Here is a 22081-nt window from a genome sequence, read left to right on the forward strand (position 1 = left end):
AGGCAAGACAAAAGAAAAATCTAATTAACATAGAAATATTTCTTCTGCAAAGGAAAACAAGTGCTGCAAGAGAACAAAAGCCCTTCTCTCTTATTTGTAAGGCTGTTTTGTTACTCTAACACATTTGTAAGAATCAGGTTTGTGCCTGACATGTCAAAACTTATTCACAAAACAAGAGTTGTGGATACCTTGGGAGTCGACGTTGTCACTTGTTACGCAACTCAGCATCCGTTCAGCACTGATTGATGCCCAAGTCGCCAGTTTGGGAAGAAATGGGATACAGATATGACAATAATATTTGTACCAAATGTCAAGCAAAAGAAACAGGGGAGTTCATAGAACGGGTCTAGACACAGACTCTTAGTAGAAAAAAATAACAACATGATAGACAAACTGTCAACTCTGATCTTTCTGAATTGTTTCATCTCTTTCTTTCTGGTAAGTTCTTTTTATTGATTTCCCTTCTCCAGATTTTGCCAAAGGAGATAGTATATAAAACTGATCAAGCTGGCAAATTTTGAGGTTGATTAAGAATTTACCAGAAAGTTATCTATTTTAAACAAATCAGTAAATGTACTTAGTAAGTTACCACTACATGCTGGATAATTACAGTTTTCTTAGAACTTTGCTAATACTATTATTCCTTTTCCTCAGTAATTTATTTGCAGAAGTATTCAGATTATTTAAAAAAATAATAAAAAAAAGGTAATGGAGTAATGCAGTCAAGTATTACTTGAGTACATTGCTTGCTACCGTGACATCTCCAGGAGCTCAGAGTCGTGTGTGCCTCATGGTTTACAGAACATTGTGTGCACACTGTGTTATATTTATGAGCTGGAAAGTAAAGTGTGTCAGAGGAAGTTAAAATGGCTTCTCTGTAGGACATTGTTAGTGTAAAATATCTGATTTATTTGGGTCTCTTTTTGAATGCTGCAGCTTATAAACACAGTGGGGAATTTCTCTGTCATTGATCCAAAGCAATAGGTACTAATGGCATAATACAGTGGTACTCAATAACCTTTTATCATGGGCTGCTTTGTCATGTGGAGATTTAACTGAGGGCAGAGAAATACACTTTATGAAAAAAGAAACTCTTATAAATTTCTATTTATCTGTTTAATAATGCTCAGCTTAAGAATTATCATACTATTTTCTATTTGTGAGGGTTTTTTTTTGCATGAATTATACTACAAAATAATATGAAAATTATTTTACATATTAGTGTAAACATGAAGATTAATGTAGGAAAATTTTCTCGAGCATTTAAGGGACCACTATAGCTACTCATGGCTTGAGTAGCACTAACATGTTGCCATGCTTTGAGATGTGTGAATATTTTTTCATTCATGCAAATTTTTTGCCAGTTTATGGGAAGCAGAATAAAGAGAGAATAAATAATAAATAAGAGAGAAGCCTTAAAATTTGCCCAGTACCTGCAAACCATTGTCAAGGTTTTATTTCAGATGACATCTGTGTTGCTCTTTGGAAAAGAGTGAGGGCATGTGTCCCGAGGCACTGTGCTTCAGACCAGCACAAATCCCAGTGTGATGCTCCGTGCTGGCCCCAGGTCTCTGACAGCAAGTGCAGCCATTCCTCAAGGTGTATAATCTTTTTGTCTACAGATCTTACTGATCAATTTTGGCAATCTTAATGCCTAGATTTTCCCCCAGAACAAACTAGAGCATGGTGGAAGGCCAAGTTCTGCCTTCATTTAACACTCGTTCCCTTGAGAGCAAATTAGTGCAGAAGGGCGCCCTTTGTATAATGGTAGTGCAGGGATAGAGAGCTTTGTATTCTCTTCCTGGACAGCCATTTAAGAGCCACCAGTTCTATGCTACTATTTTCATACTACTATTTTCATATATATTAAAGGATTCATTTTGTGTTTGTTGTCTGTAGAGTCCAGGTGCCAGACACAGTTAAAAACTGTTGACAGTCAATGAAACCATGTTGCTTAAAGATTTCTGTCCAGAAAGGAGACAACGACGACATTATACAAAGAAGTAGTAGATTATCTTATAACATTTAGAATGCTGATATGTCTGACTTTCCATGATCTGCTTCTCTTAGCAAAGACCTCTTCAGTCAACACACTCAAAGCACTCACTCGGTTGCTGCAGAAAGCCGTTGCAGGAGACCAGTATTAACGCTTCATGGAATGTAAAGTGTATCTTGATAAAGTTTTACAGGGATAAAAAATTTGATATCTTTCTTACTGTGTGAAAAGCTAGTGTTTTTAAATAATTGCCACACCTCTTCCAGATCTGAAAACGGAAGAGGCCAACAGCCAAGAGTTTTAATCCTTTGGTAGTGCTGCTGCAAGGGTCCTGTGCTATGAGAGTGTGTGAGTGCTACTGTTGATTTCAGCAAGTACCAGATGAAGATTAGGTTGTTGTAAGTACATGACTGCTATTACAGAGTAAAGAAAGATAAAAGGAAGGGTGATAGCTCATTCACTCTTTCTATAGCAAATCAGGAAACTGGAGATGCAAATTTAGGTTTGGTTACATTTATTAACCTGTGCTCTTATTCTGCACTGGGAGCGTTTCCTCACCTTCATTTGGGAAACTTTCTACATAACGTGAGACTGCAGAATTTAAACTTGTATTCCTGGGGAGTTGTAAATAGTTTGTTTTATAGTCATGAGCTACTAACCACTCAGAAATGCTATTTCTAGAGAGAGCTTAAAAAAGGTACGAGATGAAAAGTTTCCATGACTGATGCTGCCAGATGAAGTTGAGACACATTCATGATGCAGAACTGCAGAAATCTCAGAGAAATAGCTGAGTAGGTTTCTTTTGCTGACTACTCTTTTTCTTGAAAACAGTGTTAGGGCTGATTTTGTGCTAGAAATTGGCACATAATACCTAACCTTGCTTATGTGTGAAAGTCCAGCTTCGTGTGTTTTCATTTTTCAGTTTATATTGTTTTGTTTCAGCATTTTATGCTTTATATATATATATATATATATATATATGTAATACAAAGTGACAAAAGACTTAATTTTGTATCTATCTGTGTGTTTTGGAAAGTATACTGCAGATAAAGGGAAACATCAAGCATGAGAAGCAGAGAATAGCTAAGAATAGAGCTAAAGCATGAGCAATATTATGATTTAATATTTTTGCAGAACTCTGGACTAAAATCATTGTCTTCCAAAACAATCACTGCAGTTTTCTACATGTGAATATTTGCAGATATTAATACTGTACCATATGCTTGGTTTAGCAGTATGAATATAACACATCAGTCTACCAGATGCAAAATTCTCTCTGGAACACAATATTTTCTTGGAATATCCTGCTCTTTTTGACACCTCCGTTTTAACTTTTTCAATAACTTGATCTGGAAATGATGATGAGCTTGAAATCTATATAACTTGAAGGCTTTATCAGTAAAGCCCAGCAGAGTTATATTTCTCTGTGGCTGTGATGTTGAAACCTGGTGAAAAATCAATTTTTCCTTTTGCTGAATGGTATATTTGAAGCATTTAGAAAAGGTGAATGAATGTGCTGAGGGCCTGTCATTCACGAAGTACTTCGTTATGCAGCATGTGTAGGTACATCTACTATTAGCCCTGAGAGGCTGTGTGTGTTTGATGCATTGGATGTTGTGTCAGCAGGAAGGAGAAAAAGAGGAGATGAAGTATATCAGAAAGAAAGTTGATAGCAGATGATGTTTTGAACAGCCTGTATCCCCAGGTGTAATATATTATGGAAATAATGATCGAGACAAATGATGCTTCTTTGTAACCTGAAAAGGTACATTAAGGATTGTGCACACAGTCCAAGTTACTCTGGACCGTGTACTTAGTTGTGTCTTCATCGTGAACAACTTTGTTAGAGATTCAGTAGAAATGATTATATTAGAATAAAGAACAAAGTGCTTCTGACCTATACACTCTCATTAAGCTCTCATTAAGAAGTGTAACAAAAAAGGCAGGATAAAGGCAGCATCTATGTCTAGCCTGTACCATTGATTAATTGGCTTATGTGGTTGCTATGGTTCACTAAGGTTTTCTTCCAATAGCAATAGGCTGGTGTATCTTGTCTTCCCCCAACAACTGTTGAGGCTCAAAGTAGGAAACAAAATAAGTTCAGATAACATACTACATTTTAGGAATATCTTGCAATATTGGTCTTATATACAATATTATTATTTTCAGAGCCTCACAAACGCATAGACTCAAGGTCAAAATTGCCAACATATTCAGCCTGCAGGGCTGGGCTCTCTATTCTGCTTTATTATAGATTCTTCTACTGCTGAAATATAGCAGAATATTTTTGGCTAAAAAAAAATAAAAGGAAAAAGATACAAACAAAAAACTTTTAATCTGATCATGCTTGAATGAAAAGAATATTAATAATCAGGAAACACAGCTCATTTATTTAAGACTTCGCATACTGGCTTGCATGGCTAATAATTCACTGAGATTTTCTTTTGCATGTAAATTCCTTAAGAATGGAATATGACTGAGATATGCTTTGTTCAGATGTTAAGTGGGAATCTTTTATATTTCCCTTCCCCTATCAACATCTTTCCTCTTCTCTGTTTCACCTTCCTCACATTGCCGTTCCCTTCCTACATCTCCAAAATTAACTAATGCCAGAGGAAGTGAGTTCATTTTACTCGAATGCTTAGAAAAAATGAATGCTCTGACCATCGGAATGAAAAAAATTGGATAAGCTAAAACAAAAAGCAGTGAATGTTGAGAACAATTTCTAGTGACATAGATAATATAAAGTTGTTTCATTAGAAGTATGAACATTAACAATTTTGAACATCTAAAAAGTAAATTTAGTAAAAAGTAAAATTAACAGTCCAAAAACATTTATCTGTATGTGATACATTATACATGAAACATAATGACCTCTCTTGAAATTCAGCTGAACTGTTGTGCTACTTATTGAGACAAAGAAGACAGCTAGTTAAATACTGTACAGAAATTAGATGATAGAGTAAATAAGTTTTCTACATTCCACATTCCACTCTCTTAGCTACAAAAAGAATGTATGTACTCTAATTAGAGGGTGAAAATATTCTAAGCTTTTAGAAAGAGTATTCAAGGAGTGATAGATCCTGACTCTGGAAAGCTTTATCAGCCCATGGTGTTTGCATGACACAATTTTATGATTTTATTAGTTTGGCAGCCTACATTAAGAGGTCTTCAACTTTGATTATATTGAATACATGGCATAATAGTTTATAATGAAAATTATCATGCATGGCTTCTATTCTTAATTTTTATGGACTCTTGGAGCCTCTAGTGAAATGTAAATAAATTTAATTTTAAAACCTCTGTGACTATGCATGTTATAATAAAAAGAGCCAGAAACAGAATTAAAATATGAAACTGGAAATCCAATTTTAAGTTTCCTAGAGAATTATCATATTAGTTGTGCGTTAAAGATTCTTACTTTAAGTTTTTGTTTTAATGCTAGAGGACTGTGCATTCTTCATATTTTCTTCGTGTGTTCTTTAAATGAAGCAAAATGAGGATATTTTAATGGGAATTATTGGAATTAAATTTTGAGATGTATGGTAAAAGAAAAAATGTAGTTTGCCTACTTGTTACAGCAAAGTATCCTTGTTCTGTAACAGAATTTGTATCCGTATGAAATCAATGGTAATAATTTTACATAGTGAAAGCATTGTATACAGTTCTGAAATAAAGTTGTTTCTGTTTTTTTCCCATAGGAAAAAGAAAAAATTTAAATTTTCATTATGTTTGTTAAAAATTATAAATTCAATATTGAAGGATACATAAATAAATGTATATCTTATTTTTGCTTACTTTCCTGTCTTCTGAATCTAGTCTCCAAATAATATCATTTTCCTATAAATGCAATTGTCACCTTGTTTTTGAATAAAGGAGAGGAGAATCAGCTTCTCTCTTTATCTCTCTTTCATCTGATTAGTGTTACACCCTTTTTAATTATTTAAAATGATAAATTAAATAATAATTTAATTATTTCCAATAAATTGAACAGGAACAAGGCCAAGTTCTACATAGTTATAGTGCTATAGCTATTTTTTAAAGAGCTATGATTTTACAGGAATTCTGTGCGCACATTCCTGTATGCAGCATGTATGTTTGTGGAAAAGTAGGATGCTAGGATTTCTTTGGAAGTACCCATCAGCAGTAACTCCACAGCCTTTCTTTTTTATTAAGCAGGAGATAAGCTGGTCAAGAAAGTTACTTTTTCAGTCACTCATACTATACTAGTTAATAACTATCGTTAAATGAAATTCAATAGCCATTTAATGGTTGTAGATTGTTTTTCAGAAATTTCAAATGACACCTGATTGTGAGCGTTGTTTATTAGGAAACTCTGTATGTGTGTGTGTGTGACTGTGTGCAGTGAGGAAGAGGAATATAGTGACCCTTTATTTCATAAGATCTGCTTCTTAAATTGCCTCAGACTTTCATTACATACCAGAAACTTCAGCTCTAAAGAGAGAACGTTCTGGGAAGGTTTGAATAAATGCAGAAGTCTCTTAACAAAGTTGTTTTCATCTCTAAATCATGCTGTAATCAGATAGTTTGGCAGGTTATTTGTTAAGCAGCATTGGTATCAACTACATGAAGTCAGCCTAAAATATGTAGTTTTGTTTCTAACAGATTATTTTTCTTTTTATAAGTACTGTTGAAACAAATGCAATAAATATTTAGATTCTTATCATAAGTCAATCTAAAAATCTATCTATTGTCTTAATTAGAATTCATTTACCTAATTATTATTCCTATCTCTTCAATTTCAGTTTTGCACTAACTTCAATAATGCCACTTTTTTGCTATTTGCACTTTAATTTGATTTCCATTCTAAGTTTATGAACAGTAGTAGGATACTGCTTGAATATTCATTAGCTTTGAATTGTGAGCTATGAAAAGGTGCTTTCTTTTACCTTAATAAAAGTGGCTCAGCATGGGGTGGGTCAGTAATGACATGTGATTTTAGGCATCCAACAAATTTCCTCATTATTTATTGACGCATCTTGTCCAAACAGCTCCCTCACAAGTCAGTGGAGTAATGAAAGAGAGAGTGCTGCAGAGGAGCGTGGAGCTTTCCTGGCAGGAACCAGAACATCCCAATGGAGTCATTACTGAATATGAAATCAAGTATTATGAGAAAGTAAGTGCATAGATTATCTGTAATGTACAACGATGTACTGTTTGCAGCATGTTACCTCACTAAATTGTTGAACAATGTTGTAACCATAACCATGTTATCAACTACCCTATCTCTTCAAAGTCACAGTGATTGTGCTCACTTTTAATAAGTAGTGCTTCCCTGCAAATATTATTGCTAGTTTATGTCACATATATTGTATTTTAGTACAATAAAAGTGAACTATCTGCTCAAAATCAGTCCTTTTTTTTTTCCTACAATTTTCCCACTGCTAAATTGGACTGTGGATATTTTACCATGAGAATTGTTGTTTTCCATTCTTCCTTACATTGTCTTTAAAGCTTTTTTATTTCCTTCTGTGTCACTGTGATTCCAGTCTTGAGATGAGACATCAAATACAATCCTTGAGTGCATTTGCTATTACATTTTAAGTTGAACAGCTTAGACTTAGTGTCTGAAAACTTTTACACTTCTTATAGTTTCAGCTGATAAATATTCCTTATTTGTCCTTTTAAAAAGACCCATGAACAAGAGATTTGTTTTTTACTCCTTCTCTTGGTGCAGAGGGCTGCTTCTCAATAATAGATGAAGTGATCTCTGTTTCTGTTAGACTGAAATTGCAATCTTATTGATGTCTGTCAGAGTTTTGCCATTCATTTCAGCACGTCTAGGCCTTCATTCTTGATAGCCTTGACGTACTCCAGAATAAAAAAAATCTGACAAGCATATAAGCAGGGCCACATGCAGCTGTAAGGTACATGAAAATGGGGTAAAGGCAAGTTGTGCAGCTATATGCTTGTCATAGGAAGTGATCTAAGTGTGGCTCATCTGATTTACTGTAGCAAATAGCATATTCCTAGTTTTTATATAGCATTCTGGGAAGGGGAAAAAAGAATATTTAAAAAAAAATTCAAGGAAATGAACAAAGGAGCTCCTTTGTGATCACTTGTGAAGATATTTCATCTCTACAAACAAGGTAGTAGTATCTCTATATCAGCAAAAGTATGTCAACTTGCTAGCTAACATGCAGTCAGATAAATTCAGAACAGAATGGATATAAAATCAAGTGTCACAGTGCTTAATTACAGAAATATTCTTACCAATAGATATCTATATGAACTGAGAAGGGAATAAATTGGTTATTTGTTGATGTTAATTTCCAGTTTTAGTTGTTCACTTTGATGACTTTTGTAACAAAACTTAGCAGATATTTCATGTTAGCTGAACATTTCTGTGAAAGGAATTTTACTCATTTTGGCAAGTAATTTTTTTCCCTCAAACATTCACACAAAAGAAGTCTATACACTAACAAAATAGAATGAAAAAAAAGACACATATTTGCCAAAAGCAAAACTGTTCTCTCTGCAAACAGGAAAAAAATATATATATATGATTTTGCTTGGCTTTGTATCCACAATAGCTCCTGGTCTGTTAAAATAAATTAAACAAAAAATTGCCCAAGATATTATATTTTTCTCATATGATAACTACTAGAATGTACTGTTTATTATTCCCACATGTTAATTCTACTTTAAACAAACAGGAGAAATTCATTGCCAATTTCCTGTATTTGCCAAGACAGGAATTGCAGTTATTTTTTCTTGTAAGTGAAGGAAACTTGCCAGTATTCTATTTATTGCAGTGAAATTAAGAAAAGAGAGTAAGAACCTGATCCTTCAGCTAGTCACAGACATACTGAATTTAAACCTTTAATTCAGTGAGTCTATTAAAAAAATGCTTAATGACTTGCTTTTGTTTCAAAACAGTGCAGATCAGTTTGAATCATAAGCTTTTTGCTCAGAATTAGAAAGGCAGGTTTTCTTGTTCCATTATTGTGTTAAGCCAACCAGCCCCCTCCCCCCCCCAAAAAAAATAAAAATAAAAAATCCCACAAACAAACAAACAAAAAAATCAAGATCTGGACATTTTCAGCTACTTTTAAGGCCAAATTAAATCAAACATTTTTTGTGGTTCTGAAATGTTCTGGTAAGTGGTTTTTTTTCACCTCTCATCCTCCTGGCTACAGCCGGAGTGGATAATGCCTGAAATCTCCCAAGTAAGCCAGTCCTGTGATGTTTCTAGCTCAGGTTATTTTTACTTCTTTGCCTTTACTTGGTTTATTTATTTTTTTTTTTAATTCAAGAACTGCAAATAAGGCTCATTTGTGGTTCAAACCCAAAACTCTGAAATTCCACTGTGGCTTACTGTTGTGAATCTGTATGAGTATTTACAGTCTTATTATGCTCGATTCTCCTCTCTCAAGCATTCCTGTTCTTTTCTCACATATCAACATACATTCCACCATGGTCCACACTTACAGATGATTTAAATTTTCTTGGAGAAGATATGAAAAATTGTTGCGAGCTGAGTTGATGGGCTTGTGCAAGTGACTGAGAGAGCGAGGCCCAAGAGAAGCCATTAGTGAATCTCTGAAAAGAAATCATATATGTTGTGTTGAATCCAGTATTTCAGTAGAAGCCTTTGCTGCTTTGTTGACTGTAAAGGGGAAAGTTCTCCATCATTTCTTAGCTGACAAATTGAAATGAGTTACAGATTTATTCCTTCCCTCTGTATCTGTCTCATTAGCACTGCCTTATAAAGCTCATTCTTCTCCGGTCATGTGGTGCATCCAGATGCTTGGTTAGCTCATCTCTTCTGCCCTTCAAGTCAGGGTTGCTTTTGCCACTGAAAATCAACAGAGCTGCACTTATCTGTTCTGAAAGATAATCTCGATCATTAAATGTGATGAATCCCATGAATGTGATGAAGACTCTCATCTACAGAAAGGGTCATAAGGAGAATCTAAAGAACTACAGGCTGGTCAGCCTGACCTCGATGCCAGGGAAGGTTATGGAATAGGTTGTCTTGAGTGAGGCCTCACAGCATATGCAGGACAGCCACAGGATCAGACTCAACCAGCATAGGTTCATGAAAGGCAGGTTCTGCTTGACCAACCTCATCTCTTTCTATGATCAAGTGAGCCAGCCACCTGGTAGATGAGGGAAAAGCTGTTGACTTCAGCAAATCTTTTGATGCTATCTCTCTCAGTATTCTAGAGAAGCTGACAGCCCTTGCCTAGACAGATACACTCTTTGCTGGTTAAAGAACAGGCTGGATGGCTGGGCCCAGAGAGTGGTAATGAATGGAGTTAAAGCCAGCTGGAGACGAGTGGTGTTCCCCAGGGGTCGGTATTGGGGCCCACCCTGTTTAATATCTTTATTGATGACCTGGATGAGGGGATTGAATGCACACTCAGTACATTTTCAGATGACACCAAGCTGAGAGGAAGGATTGATCTGCCTGAGGGTAGGAAGGCCCTACAGAGGGATCTGGAGAGGCTGGATTGCTGGGCTGAGGCCAAGGGGATGAAGTTCAACAAACCAAGTTCTGGGTCCTGCACTTCAGCCAAACAACCTCAGTCAGTGCTACAGGCTTAGGGCAGAGTGGCTGGAAGACTCTGCAGAGGAAAAGGACTTGCAGGTGTTGGCTGATGCTCAGCTGAACATGATCCAGCAGTGTGCCCAGGTGGCTGAGAAAGCCAATGGCATCCTGGCTTGTATGAGAAGTAGCGTTGCTGGGAGGAGCAGGGAAGTGATAAATCCCCTACTCAGTTCTGGTGAGACTGCATCTTGAGTAATGTGTTCACTTTTGTGCCCCTTAGTGCAAGAAAGACATGGAGGCCATAGTGTGTCCAGAGAAGAGCAATGAAGCTGGTGAGAGATCTGGAGCACAGGTCTTATGAGGAGCAGCCAAGGGAACTGGGATTGTTTAGTCTGGAGAAGAGGCAGCTCAGGGGAGACTTTATTGCTATAACTACCTGAAGGGAGGTTGTAGTGAGCTGGGGGTTGGTCTCCTCTTGTGTAACTAGTGATAGGACTAGATGAAATGGCCTCAAGTTGCATGAGGAGAGGTTCAGGTTGGATATTACGAAAAACTTCCCTGAAAGGGTGGTCAGACCTGCAATGTGCTGCCGAGGGCAGTGGTTGAGTCACTGGCCCTGGAAGTGTTCAAGAAATGTGTAGATATGGTACTAAGGAATATAGTTTAGTGGACAACATTAGTGGTAGGTGAACGGACTTCTCCAACGTTAATGATTTTATGATTCTGTAACTTTTTGAATATAATAAATATCTTTGATACAGTTTTTATCGCATTTGAAAGTGAGCAGTTACTCATAGGACTTGTAATATTACAGCTTTGTATTTTGAAAGTGTCATACTGAGCTTCTCTCCCCGGATTCTTCTTGATGCCATAGAGTCAGAACGTGAGAACACCTAGAGAAAAAATTGAAAATTTCTACTCAGAGACCTAAGATCTTGATGCAAAATCCATCCGGGTAAACATTAGTCCTATTATAATTTTTTAGAAGTGTTGGAAGTTAGGAACAGAATGTGTTCTGACCGTACAGTAACAGATTTCCCTGTCCTTGAACTGTTTAAACTCTACAGGTCCCTCTGGAAAACTGCGTTCAAGCTATTTTACCATCATAATTTCACAAAATGTAATCCGAGCCAAAGAAGCAATTGTTTTATGTCTGGATTTTTATGAGTAACAACATGAGCATCCCATTTGAATTTTATGTTACACTTCGACCTCGTCATTGCAATGGCAGTATTTTGTAATACTCCACAGAGTATGCTTTATTTTTTATGATGGGAAAAAAAAAACATTCAACAAATTGAAATAAACTACCCAGGCTGGCTGTCAGTTGCTGATGTGTAACCATGATAAAATCTGACCTGTAAATGTCATTTAAATCTTTTGTCTGATTGTTTCCAGGATCAAAGGGAGAGAACCTATTCAACAGTAAAAACCAAGTCCACTTCAGCTTCTATTAATAACCTAAAGCCAGGAACAGTATATGTTTTCCAGATTCGTGCTTTTACTGCTGCTGGTTATGGAAATTATAGCCCCAGACTGGATGTTGCCACACTAGAAGAAGCCACAGGTAAACATTTGGATCTATGGGAAATTTGCATTTTCATTAAGTAACAAGTGAAGCATTTCAGAAGTAGTAAGTAGAGCAAAAAATTAAAGAGTCATAGGCAATGTTATTAAGATCAGAAGAAAAAAAAATTCTGTGAGTGGATTTTGTCATTGTATTTTGAAGGATGAACTTCAATTAGTTATTTTACCATAGAACTACAGTATTCTAATATTTATAAATATTATAATATAATTGTATTATATTATAATATAAACTCTTATAAATAGCCATTATATTTGTAACATTGGGTTCTTCTTCTCTGATGCAGAGAAAATGAATTTTTTTTCTTTTTTTTTATTTGAGCACACATATATTCCCTTCTCACAAGAGGTTATACGAGCTGAGCAATTCTGCTAGATTCTTCAGTAACTGAGGAGAGAAAGGAAGAACAGATTCAATCCATTGAGGCTTCCCCAGGACATATTTTTCTGTGTCATTTCCTAGGAAAAAAAGAAAACAAACAAAAACAAACTTTTACACAGTTTTGTTTACATATGTGATTGTCTTTTTTCAGATATATGTCTGTTCTTACTATCTTCTGAGCTCAGTTTCACTTATATTTAGTAAAGAAATAAAGGTCTCAAAGACATTGGATTTCTCTGGATTCTTTCTTGTAATAAGCAATAAGCTGTGTAAAGAAAAAACCAGTCTCCTTAAATCCTCACAAAGGAAAGTATAAACCTGGAGCATGAACTTGCTCATACAGTACACCAGAGATTCTGTCTGTGACAACTCAGCAGTGAGATATTTTGGGAGAGCTTGCACTTTCTTGATGCTGAAACCAATCACATACGCTTGTTTGTCTAGAAATTTCACTGACACATTTTTCACGACTCATTATGTATGTGCATGCATACTTCCACATTTTGAATCTTCAGGAGGAAACTTTTGTACCACTGAGAGGTGGTAGCCGTGAGCCAGCTGATGGGAGCTGCCCATATCCCTGGCAGAAAAATTTGGTCATTTGGGTTTGAGTCATTTGCTTCAGGTTGACCTTTCTAGCAGCTCAGCCTAGTTTGGAGCTGAAAATACATAGCCTACAGGTTCAAAAGCTACAGATACCAGCTCTGCTCTGTGCTTTATGCAGATACACACAATTGCATCTTATTTAACTGCAGCCAGGTGTCGCCTGAAGAATTTGTGGGTATATTTAAAAAACAGTACTTGGATCTTAATCTTGTTTCCACGCAGGATGTGAAAATTATCAATAAGAAGTAATAGCACACACCTGATAGACTTAATTGAAATAGTAATTATCATAATGGTAGCAATAAAATATTATGACCAATGTTATTAGCTCTGTCTGATAGAAGGCTTTTTATCTGTAGAGTTCTGCTTTACATAGGCAGTCAGATTCAGTGAAATCTCTGAGATACAAGCAACAATATCCTGAGTTACAGACAGAAGTAATTTCATATCTGAGTAAATTTCTGGGAAAATAAAAAAATATTTAAAGGTTTTTGCAATCTGCCATAGATTTCTACTAATTAACCACAGTTGCTTAAAATTATTAGACCAAAATGTTTCCCCAAAATTTCGTTAATGACATGAGTATTTTCCTACTGCATGTAAGCAGACTAGTAGCCACTAAGATGAACAAAGATCATTTCTGAGATAAGCCTTAAAGAAATCTAGTGCCTTGACTGAAGTTTGATTAACTTATGGAAGAGTAGAAAATCCTAGAATAAATCTGACCCTTTTGCATCATGTACACCTTTTCTCAGTCCAGGTGATGAAAAGATACATACAAATCAGTGACATACTTGGCCAGTATGCACACTAGATTTTTTCTCTTCTCACAGGCTAGCTTTGTTTTTTGACATTCCATGTCATGTGCTTTCACAAAAGAAAATTTCAAAAGTGGCATATTTTCAATATTCTTGAGAGGAGAGTAAAGGATGCAGTTCCCATCAATGATAAGCAACTTCAATGTTCCATATATAATTTTCAGAAATAATTAAAATGTTAGGTAAAAAGATAGCATACTTAACAAGTTATTTTAGAATTCTCATGCAAATAAGAGTCTTTGTTTCTCATATTTTATTTGTATTTTTATCAGATCTGGCAGGTTAATAAAATTGGGCATGCATTAGCATTTCATAAGAAGAACATTAGTGAATCATTTTTATGAAATATACTGCACTGTACAAGTGAGCAGTAAACCCATGTTACGCTACAGTTAAGAGGCACTGTTTTCTACTTATTCCAGTGACTTTCTGAATGTGGCTTTTAAAACTATCTGATTATTTCAAGAATATATATAGTGATAGTACTCAACCAGCACAGTTAGCTAGCCCTGTCACATACTCAATTTCACCTGATATTTCAGTTGTTTTGCACCTCTTGATTGGTGCAGTCGATTTAACAGATTTTTGTATTGTAATCAAAACTGCATGGCCACTTCTCAGTATTTGAGAAACAATCTACGTCATATAACCTTATATGCAAAATATACATATTTAATACCTGTATTCATACATATTGTATACATTGGACTACATATACATGCTTATCTTTAAAAAAAAAGCAAAATTATAAAGCAAAAATGCTTTATGAAGGTAGTGTATTTATGTTCTGTACTATATATGTCTCAGAACAAAGTACCTGAATCAGTATATTTTGTTCTTGGAACTTCTGCTGTTTATTAGAGAAAAGTCCCAAAGGAAAAAAATGCAGATCCAAAGAATGTCACTTAAGTGGTAATTTTATCTTTTGATCCACTGAATTACTTGAAAGATACCTTAAATCACTTTATTGTTGAAGTTTTCATGTTCACTTCATCAAGTATTTTCTGTAGCTCATACATTTCAGGTTGCCTGCGTGAAAAAAATGTTGCTAGAGGTGCAGTACAGCTTTTACAATTAATCTCCTCTTTTAAATCCTCCAGGATATTTGGGTGTACATTCCCCATCCCTTCAACCATATACTTAGAAGGTAGCCTTAACTTCTTTAAAGTAAGAACTGCCTCATTCCTTTGGATTAGCAGATATTGCAATGTCAGATTTCACTTGTAGTTGCTCCCTCTCTTGCCTTCTAAGACTGAGCACAGCTTAACTGGAGACAAGGACAGACTTCTCTGTCTTGCTGATGTTTTCCTGCCACCACCACTGTGGCAACACCAGTGGATGGCAGCCATGCCATCTGCACTCCAAAATCTTTTCTCTACAGCACTCTTACATCTTTATTTCTGTCAGACCACATTCCAGAAGTTGGAATCTGAATTGCGTGTAAGCCAAGTAACAGCATGAGTTCATAACACAAACAGGAGAAGCAGCACAGATACAATACATGAACAGAGGCAGATGTCTCAGACTGCTGTCACTATATTCTCACCAGACCGTGCCCACAACCAGAGGTTTTTTTTTTCAAATATGTAAAAGTACATCATGCACTACATCCCACCTATCTTACCAATTGGACAGTTTACTCTGCCCCCAACATTTTGTAGAGCCCAAATAACATCCTTGGCTTGCCTCCAGAATGTGCTGGTATCCAACATCTTGAGGCAGTTATGCAGAGCAACCCACTCACATATGTCAACCTCTATGCACTCAACTTGGCTGCTAGATTAGGTGACAAGTTCGAGTGGGTGTTATTCCAAACTGTTAGATGGATACAACTTCGCACACTAGCCATTGTGACAAGATGGCTACGTTTTCACTTCCAAGTAAGTTTTCCAGAGGATTTCTAAGAAGAAATGGTAAAGTTTTAGGAAATTTTGCATAAACTCAACATACCTGTGTTTAAGGCTGTGTCATTTGATGGGCAGTCAGTGTTACACAGGAACTGAATTGTATTATTTGCGCCCATACACTCCTGTACAAGAGTACACTAATTTCCTAAACATTGCACAGATGGGATATGTGCAGGCCTTTGGTAGCACCTTGCTGACCTGAGGATCTCAGGAGGTTATACTCAACTCAAAAATAAACGTTTGTTCTTTTCAGTTAAGGCCCAATATGAATAATGAGATAATCCTCGCCTGCATCATGTAGAACATTGAGAAATTATAAAGTTTCTTTAGGAAATAAAACTAGGGGAGAAGAAAATTTCATCTTGACACAGAGGTGCTGTTCTACACTGTTTAACAGAACAGGAGGATTGTTATTTTAGGGGGGAAGCATGTAGCACAGATCAGTGACAAAATAAATCATGTTGATTGGTTTACTTCTCCTAAGACAGAGTAAGGAAAGGACTAGTGTATTTGTTTCTATGGGAACCTGAAAACTGCAAGAGCAAGATTCTGTGAAATTCATAAGATCGTTGTCTTTAGTTAGCACTACCATGACTTAATCAATTAGCTGTATTAACATACCATCTACAGTTTAGTTAATCAGCTGAGAGTATTTTTATTTTTTTTTTACACCTTTCTGCTGCTTCCAAATGACTCACACTTTCACAGTCCCTACCTCATTATCACTGCCTGGTGCCTCCTCCTTTATTCTCAGCCTCTTGGACCAGGCCAGATACTCACTGTTACAAATCAGCATAGCTCCATAATGTTCAGTAGAGTTGTACTCATTTAATGCAGCCGAGTGTAGGTCCACCCTCATTAGATGAGTGGCAAGTACAGTATTTAACAAACTTTGAGGTATCTCAGGCTATGTATTTACACCCTCAGTTTAAATTAATGTGACATGCATATATTTGCATTTATTAATAACACTGGCATAACTGAATAAAAAGAGCAATAGTGTGTGGATATTTTAGCATGTAAAATCTCTGAAGCATGGAGAATTCCATTTTGTGTTTGTGGAAACACTTTTTCATTGCTAACAGAAACAAATTTTAAGTGATAATAACAATTTATGGTGATTAATAGTAATAAGAAAGAAATATGCTAAGAAGTCTGTGGTAATAGATAATCTTTCATCTTAAAAATTCTTATTATACTTAGGATACCGCTTCTTAGGATTATCATCAAAGTCATTTCAACCAGTTTTAGAGGCTAGAAGTGGAGCTCTTCAGCATTCATTCTCCTGCTGTCTCCTTTTTCAGGGATGTCTTGTTCTCTTTTAGGAAGGAGTTAGTCACCGAGCAAAGCAGAACAAAATGCAGCAGTAGGAGAGTTGATGCTGGCTTTCAGCAAACTGAAATGGTTGGTGATGAGTTTTGGGAAATAGTTGTACCACTTTGAGCAATTCCAGCATAACCCCTTTTTATTTCCTGTTGATGATCAGAGATGAGTTTCTGATAGAGGCCTTTCTTTATTTAACTTAATCAATTTAAGAGTCTTGGGCAACTAAAAAAGTAAACTAATCATCTGCAATTCATTAAGGTCGATTTAATTTTTGCAGCTTTTTTGCAGGGAATAATTTTAAGATAATCTCTGCTCTTTGCCCTGTTTGCAGCCACCGCTGTTTCCAGTGAACAGAATCCTGTTATTATCATAGCTGTAGTCGCTGTGGCAGGAACCATCATTCTGGTCTTCATGGTGTTTGGATTCATCATCGGGAGAAGGTATTGCACTTTACCTAGGCATAAGAACATCTAAGATGGTAATTTGCAAATCTGAAATGGAACTCGTGGATAGTAAGGACATTTTTTGTTTAAATCTCGTTATCAATTATACAGTTTATCCAAGACACTCTTAAATCAAGATGTTCTTTCAGTCTGATGTGAATGTGCTGTAAAAGGAACCCTTACCACATTCTTTACTTGTACTCATGAAAATTCCTTTCTGTTTAGTTTCTCTCACACAGAGAAGCCTGACACTTTATCTGATCAGCCTTTAAATGACTTTGCATTCAAGAAAAAGAGGCACAGTAAGGTTAAGAATACCCTCATGTAAAGTAGTGTTCTACTTTCAAGTTCTTTAATCCTCTGTTTTATCCATAGAAGCTTTTCACAAGAACAAGGTTCTTTAGGACCTGTCCCAACTAGTATTTGATACAAAAGCCTTTTGATTACAACTGTTCATGATTTATTTAAACCTCTGCTGTCAAGAGAATTATAGCTCAAGCTTTCAAAGGGCCTACAGGAGTTAGGTGCTCATGGCCTGAAAATCCCAGCCCAAAGAACTGATGTTGTCAGGACTTCAGATGTGAGGAAGTAAATCATTATTTACCAGTAAAACTGACATCTTTCCTTTCAGGCATTGTGGCTATAGCAAAGCTGATCAAGAAGGGGATGAAGAGCTTTACTTTCATTGTAAGTGTTCTGCTTTTTTTGTCCCTTTCAAAAATTCCCAACTGCATTACTGTAGGCAATACTAAAATAGCGTTCTGTGAATTGCAAAGTTCAAAGAAATTCAAAAATGCTATGTAAATAGCAAGTTAAACACTATAAAAATGTGACCTACAGAAAAAGAATGCTGATTTAAGTCAGCATTGCTCATATAATTTTATTTTTGTACATGCATATGATAAACCATTTTTTTCATTCAGCATTTTTTGATGGGTTGCTTTGAATATGCTTCATACTGTCCTAATGATCACTCTGAGATGCAATATTTGAGAGGTCTTCGGCTAAGTTACTATATGATTTTTACCTTAAGTAAACTTCAGATTAAGAAAGTGGCTGTCACTGTCTCCATCATTTCCCAAAAGCTGTTTCCAAAAACTGCAAATGCAATAGTATCAATGTTTTTAACAATGTCCTTAAATTATTTATCAGGAAAAGAAAGATTAGATGTTTCACTATTGTTCTAAAATCACTTCCCTAGCAAATAATAGCAAAGTCTCTCTTTTCAGAATTTTAACTGAAATCTGAATTTACGCTAGAACTCCGGGAAAATTCAATAAAATAATAAAATAAATCTTCCTTAATGACAATAGAAAAGGTAGGATGAGAAAAGGGCTAGTGCAGTTAAAAAAGAATATTTTCAGTTGTATCAGAAAATTATTTTAAAAACTTTTACATGTTAGCCCTTTCTCATTTCAGTTTTATTGTCATTTTGACATAATAAATAGAAAAATATTTGAAATAGTTTTAGAATTAGCCATTAACTCAGGAACTACACAGTTAAACTAAGTTACAAAATGATTTTGTGTGTTCAAATTGCAAAAACACAGAATTAAACCATATGCAATTTCTGACCTGATCCCCTACCCACCAAAAAAGCCTGGGTTTCCAGTTTTTATACTGGTAGACAATGCCATGTAGTCCTACTGTGCTGTATGTAGCCTTTGTTGTCTACCAGCTGTAGTTTAACAGTAGTTAAATCCATCTGATTTTGTTTTTATGAAAACAGTAAGGTTTATCTGGTTTTATATTTATTGAAATCATGACCTACTATTGGAATGTGATGACGGAGAAAGAAGTAGCCACTAGTCAAAAATCTATAGTATCTTCTCAGTGCATAACTCTAAAGCAGTAGCTCTAGCCAAATATCCATTGAAAATCAGATCACGGTTTATTTCACCTTTCTACCTGGACAGAATCAGATCAAATGGAATCTGTGAGTATGGATGTGCTGCTACCTAAATCATTTCATTTAAATGCAGTGAGTATTAAACCAAGCAGTGACAACATTGCAGCTTTTATCAATCAGTTTATAATCTGTACAAGAAAGGTGGAAAATAATAATGGGATAAGACTTATTTACAAAGTGCATTTGCAGAACAGCTGATTTTAAAGAGTTCATCGAAGATCTGATATAACTTAAATGTTTCTATTCTAGAAGCAATGGTTTTGAAATTTGCCTCTCACAGATGCACTATAAGCTTTTCACATCTTCAGAAGAGCTACTGCTTTCACTTTTTAAATCCCCATTATGTTCTGAAGGAAAAGATCGACTATGTATTCTTGTATTTGAGCATATAAACAAAGGAAAGATGCTAGCTAAATAATCCCTCGCCTCATTTCAATTATCTATTATGTTATTTGTTTGAGTGGAAGTGTAAGCAAATTAACACGAAAGCTGCTACTTAACATTTAATAGTTGATCTAGAAATTGTGAGAAATCTTTATTTCTCTTATTTCACTTTGGAGAAATCTGGTTATCCGGAAAATCAGTCAGGACAGTTAGCATACGCAATCTTTTTAAAAATAATAGCGCCAAATGTAAGTCATTTTTTACCAATATAGCTTTTCATCATCTATTGATTGACAGCCTAGTGTTTAATTTTGTTTGATACTCATAAGCAGAAGAAGATGGAACGCTGTGCTTTGGTAACCAGCTGGTTCATAGAGCTGTGAACAGAATTCAGAACTGTGACGTCATTCTTCTCAAGGACCTCGAGGCAACCTTCTTATATGTAGAGATATCACACTGGATTTTCAAAAGCTTAACTTACAACAAACATTTAACACAAAACTATTTTTATAACAAATTTTAAAGTAGTGCTTTCAGTAGAATATCCTATCTTTTATTTCTATCCCCCTGAATTTTCTGTGGCCCAAGTGCTACATTTAAAGACTAAAAACAGTGGAGGAATTTACTCAAGCAATTCAAATTTATATTTTGCTTCCTCCTACCTTCTGCTAACAGTGTCTTCAAATCCATGCCAGCACTATTTCACGTTGGTATTCTGTCAAAATGTTTTATGACAACCTGAATAAAGAACCATCAGAGGACCATTTGAGATTCACAAGGTTACCTCCAATCCAGGCCTCTTATCAAAAATACAATGAGAATGGCTCATTCTCCATCTCCTTGCCCGAAAGCGTTATTATAGGAGTTTAATCTATTGATTTATTCTCCTTTTCTGTGGTCTTTTTTGGTTTTAATAAATATATTTTTAAAAATCTGTGGTATTGTCAATACAATTGAAAGAACATTTGAGTACATAATATCACGAGCAATAACATCTGGGCAAAATCTTGAATAAAATTTCTATATGCAAATTCATTAGATTCCTCAGTCAATTACTTTAGCTTTTTCTTCATACAAGTTTTTAATTTTATGTTTTCATCAATCACGCAATCTGACACGTAAAAATGTGATTAGTAAGCCATTTTTCAATATATCTTGATATTTAAAATATTTTATGATCAATTAAGAGATTACAAAGCAACTATAAATTATTTTTGTTATGTATTGACTTTTGATCCAATTCATGTATATCAGTACATCATTTAGCACTGGAACATTATTGCTTTTCCATATTGAGTTTTAATTTGCTGATTTAATTAAAACCCAGAACTGTAATCCTTGAGAGTCAAATTAATTTCATAAAAATTGCTTGGTTAATAGATTTTCAGGTTGCTCTACTTTCACCAGAAGTTTCTGCTTTCAAAAGAAGAGCAAATAATTTTCTTGCATCAGCAGGAAAAGGGAAACACTGCTTGCTGGCCAGAGCACTATGCTGCCTAAGTTACACTAAAAGCTGTATTGGAAAATGAAGGAGTAGAACCCAGGTGCTACATTTTATTCACTTAGGTAGTTGGGAGAGGTAATTGTTCCACAGCATCTGTTTTCCCTTCCTGTGTATTTACACATTGATTATAAGTGTTTCTTATGTTCATATTGTAGTGTAAGACACATACCTAAGGATAAAAATTCTAAGAGGTGTGAATAATTTAACTTGGCTACTGCTGGAATCTGAAAATACATTCAGTGGTTTAAACAAATTGAAGTAGGTAGAGGAGCTTTTCAAATCCCTGTAGAAGAAAGAGATAACGTAAAGAAATGTTGTTTACTCAATCTGGGAAAAGAGGGTAAGCTGTCTTTACACAGAAAAGAAAGCTTCACCTCCTTTATTCCCTCCTCCCCCACCTCACTTTACTTCTACTCCCACTCAGGTCTTGTATTTTGTTCCACTGACTGTTATTTAATGTTTATTCTTTCACTCGGAGGTGTAGGTGAAAATGCTAATGTTAGTCATTTTTAAAGCTGGGATTGTGCACTTGTGTCAGCGTGCTTACAGATGATGCCTAAAACTAAAGTTGCCTCTCAGAGCAGCTGACTCAGGCACTGTGGAAGCAGGCTCATTCTTCCAAGAAGCACTCTGCATAATGAAATTCCTGGGCTGGCTGCATAATAAGTGCCTTTGCTTCATCACAGTCATGCTTTCTTACATCA

General features: G+C 35.5%; 1 protein-coding gene and 1 long non-coding RNA gene across 5 annotated transcripts in view; one reads left to right on the forward strand and one right to left on the reverse strand.

Moving 5' to 3' along the window:
- The window catches only part of EPHA7 (EPH receptor A7), a 142251-nt gene that overhangs the window by 104685 nt on the left and 15485 nt on the right, over window positions 1–22081 (forward strand). For both annotated transcript variants that reach the window (XM_010707612.3, XM_010707611.3), the window contains exons 6-9: window positions 7009–7133; window positions 11910–12078; window positions 17469–17577; window positions 18212–18267. In XM_010707612.3, the coding sequence (XP_010705914.1) occupies window positions 7009–7133; window positions 11910–12078; window positions 17469–17577; window positions 18212–18267 (459 nt within the window). The remainder of the gene's footprint in view (window positions 1–7008; window positions 7134–11909; window positions 12079–17468; window positions 17578–18211; window positions 18268–22081) is intronic.
- On the reverse strand, window positions 17505–22075 carry LOC109366196. Of its 3 annotated transcripts, none has more exons than XR_002112342.2 (5): window positions 21752–22075; window positions 21547–21660; window positions 20536–20611; window positions 18608–18678; window positions 17505–17591 (listed from the first exon to the last, which is right to left on the reverse strand). It is a non-coding gene; the product is annotated as an uncharacterized LOC109366196 (long non-coding RNA). The 3 variants fall into 3 exon arrangements; XR_002112344.2 differs by having other exon boundaries at window positions 21925–22074; XR_004158966.1 differs by lacking the exon at window positions 21547–21660 and having other exon boundaries at window positions 21925–22070.

This window comes from Meleagris gallopavo, chromosome 2, assembly GCF_000146605.3.
Source record: "Meleagris gallopavo isolate NT-WF06-2002-E0010 breed Aviagen turkey brand Nicholas breeding stock chromosome 2, Turkey_5.1, whole genome shotgun sequence".
Taxonomy (NCBI): domain Eukaryota; kingdom Metazoa; phylum Chordata; class Aves; order Galliformes; family Phasianidae; genus Meleagris; species Meleagris gallopavo.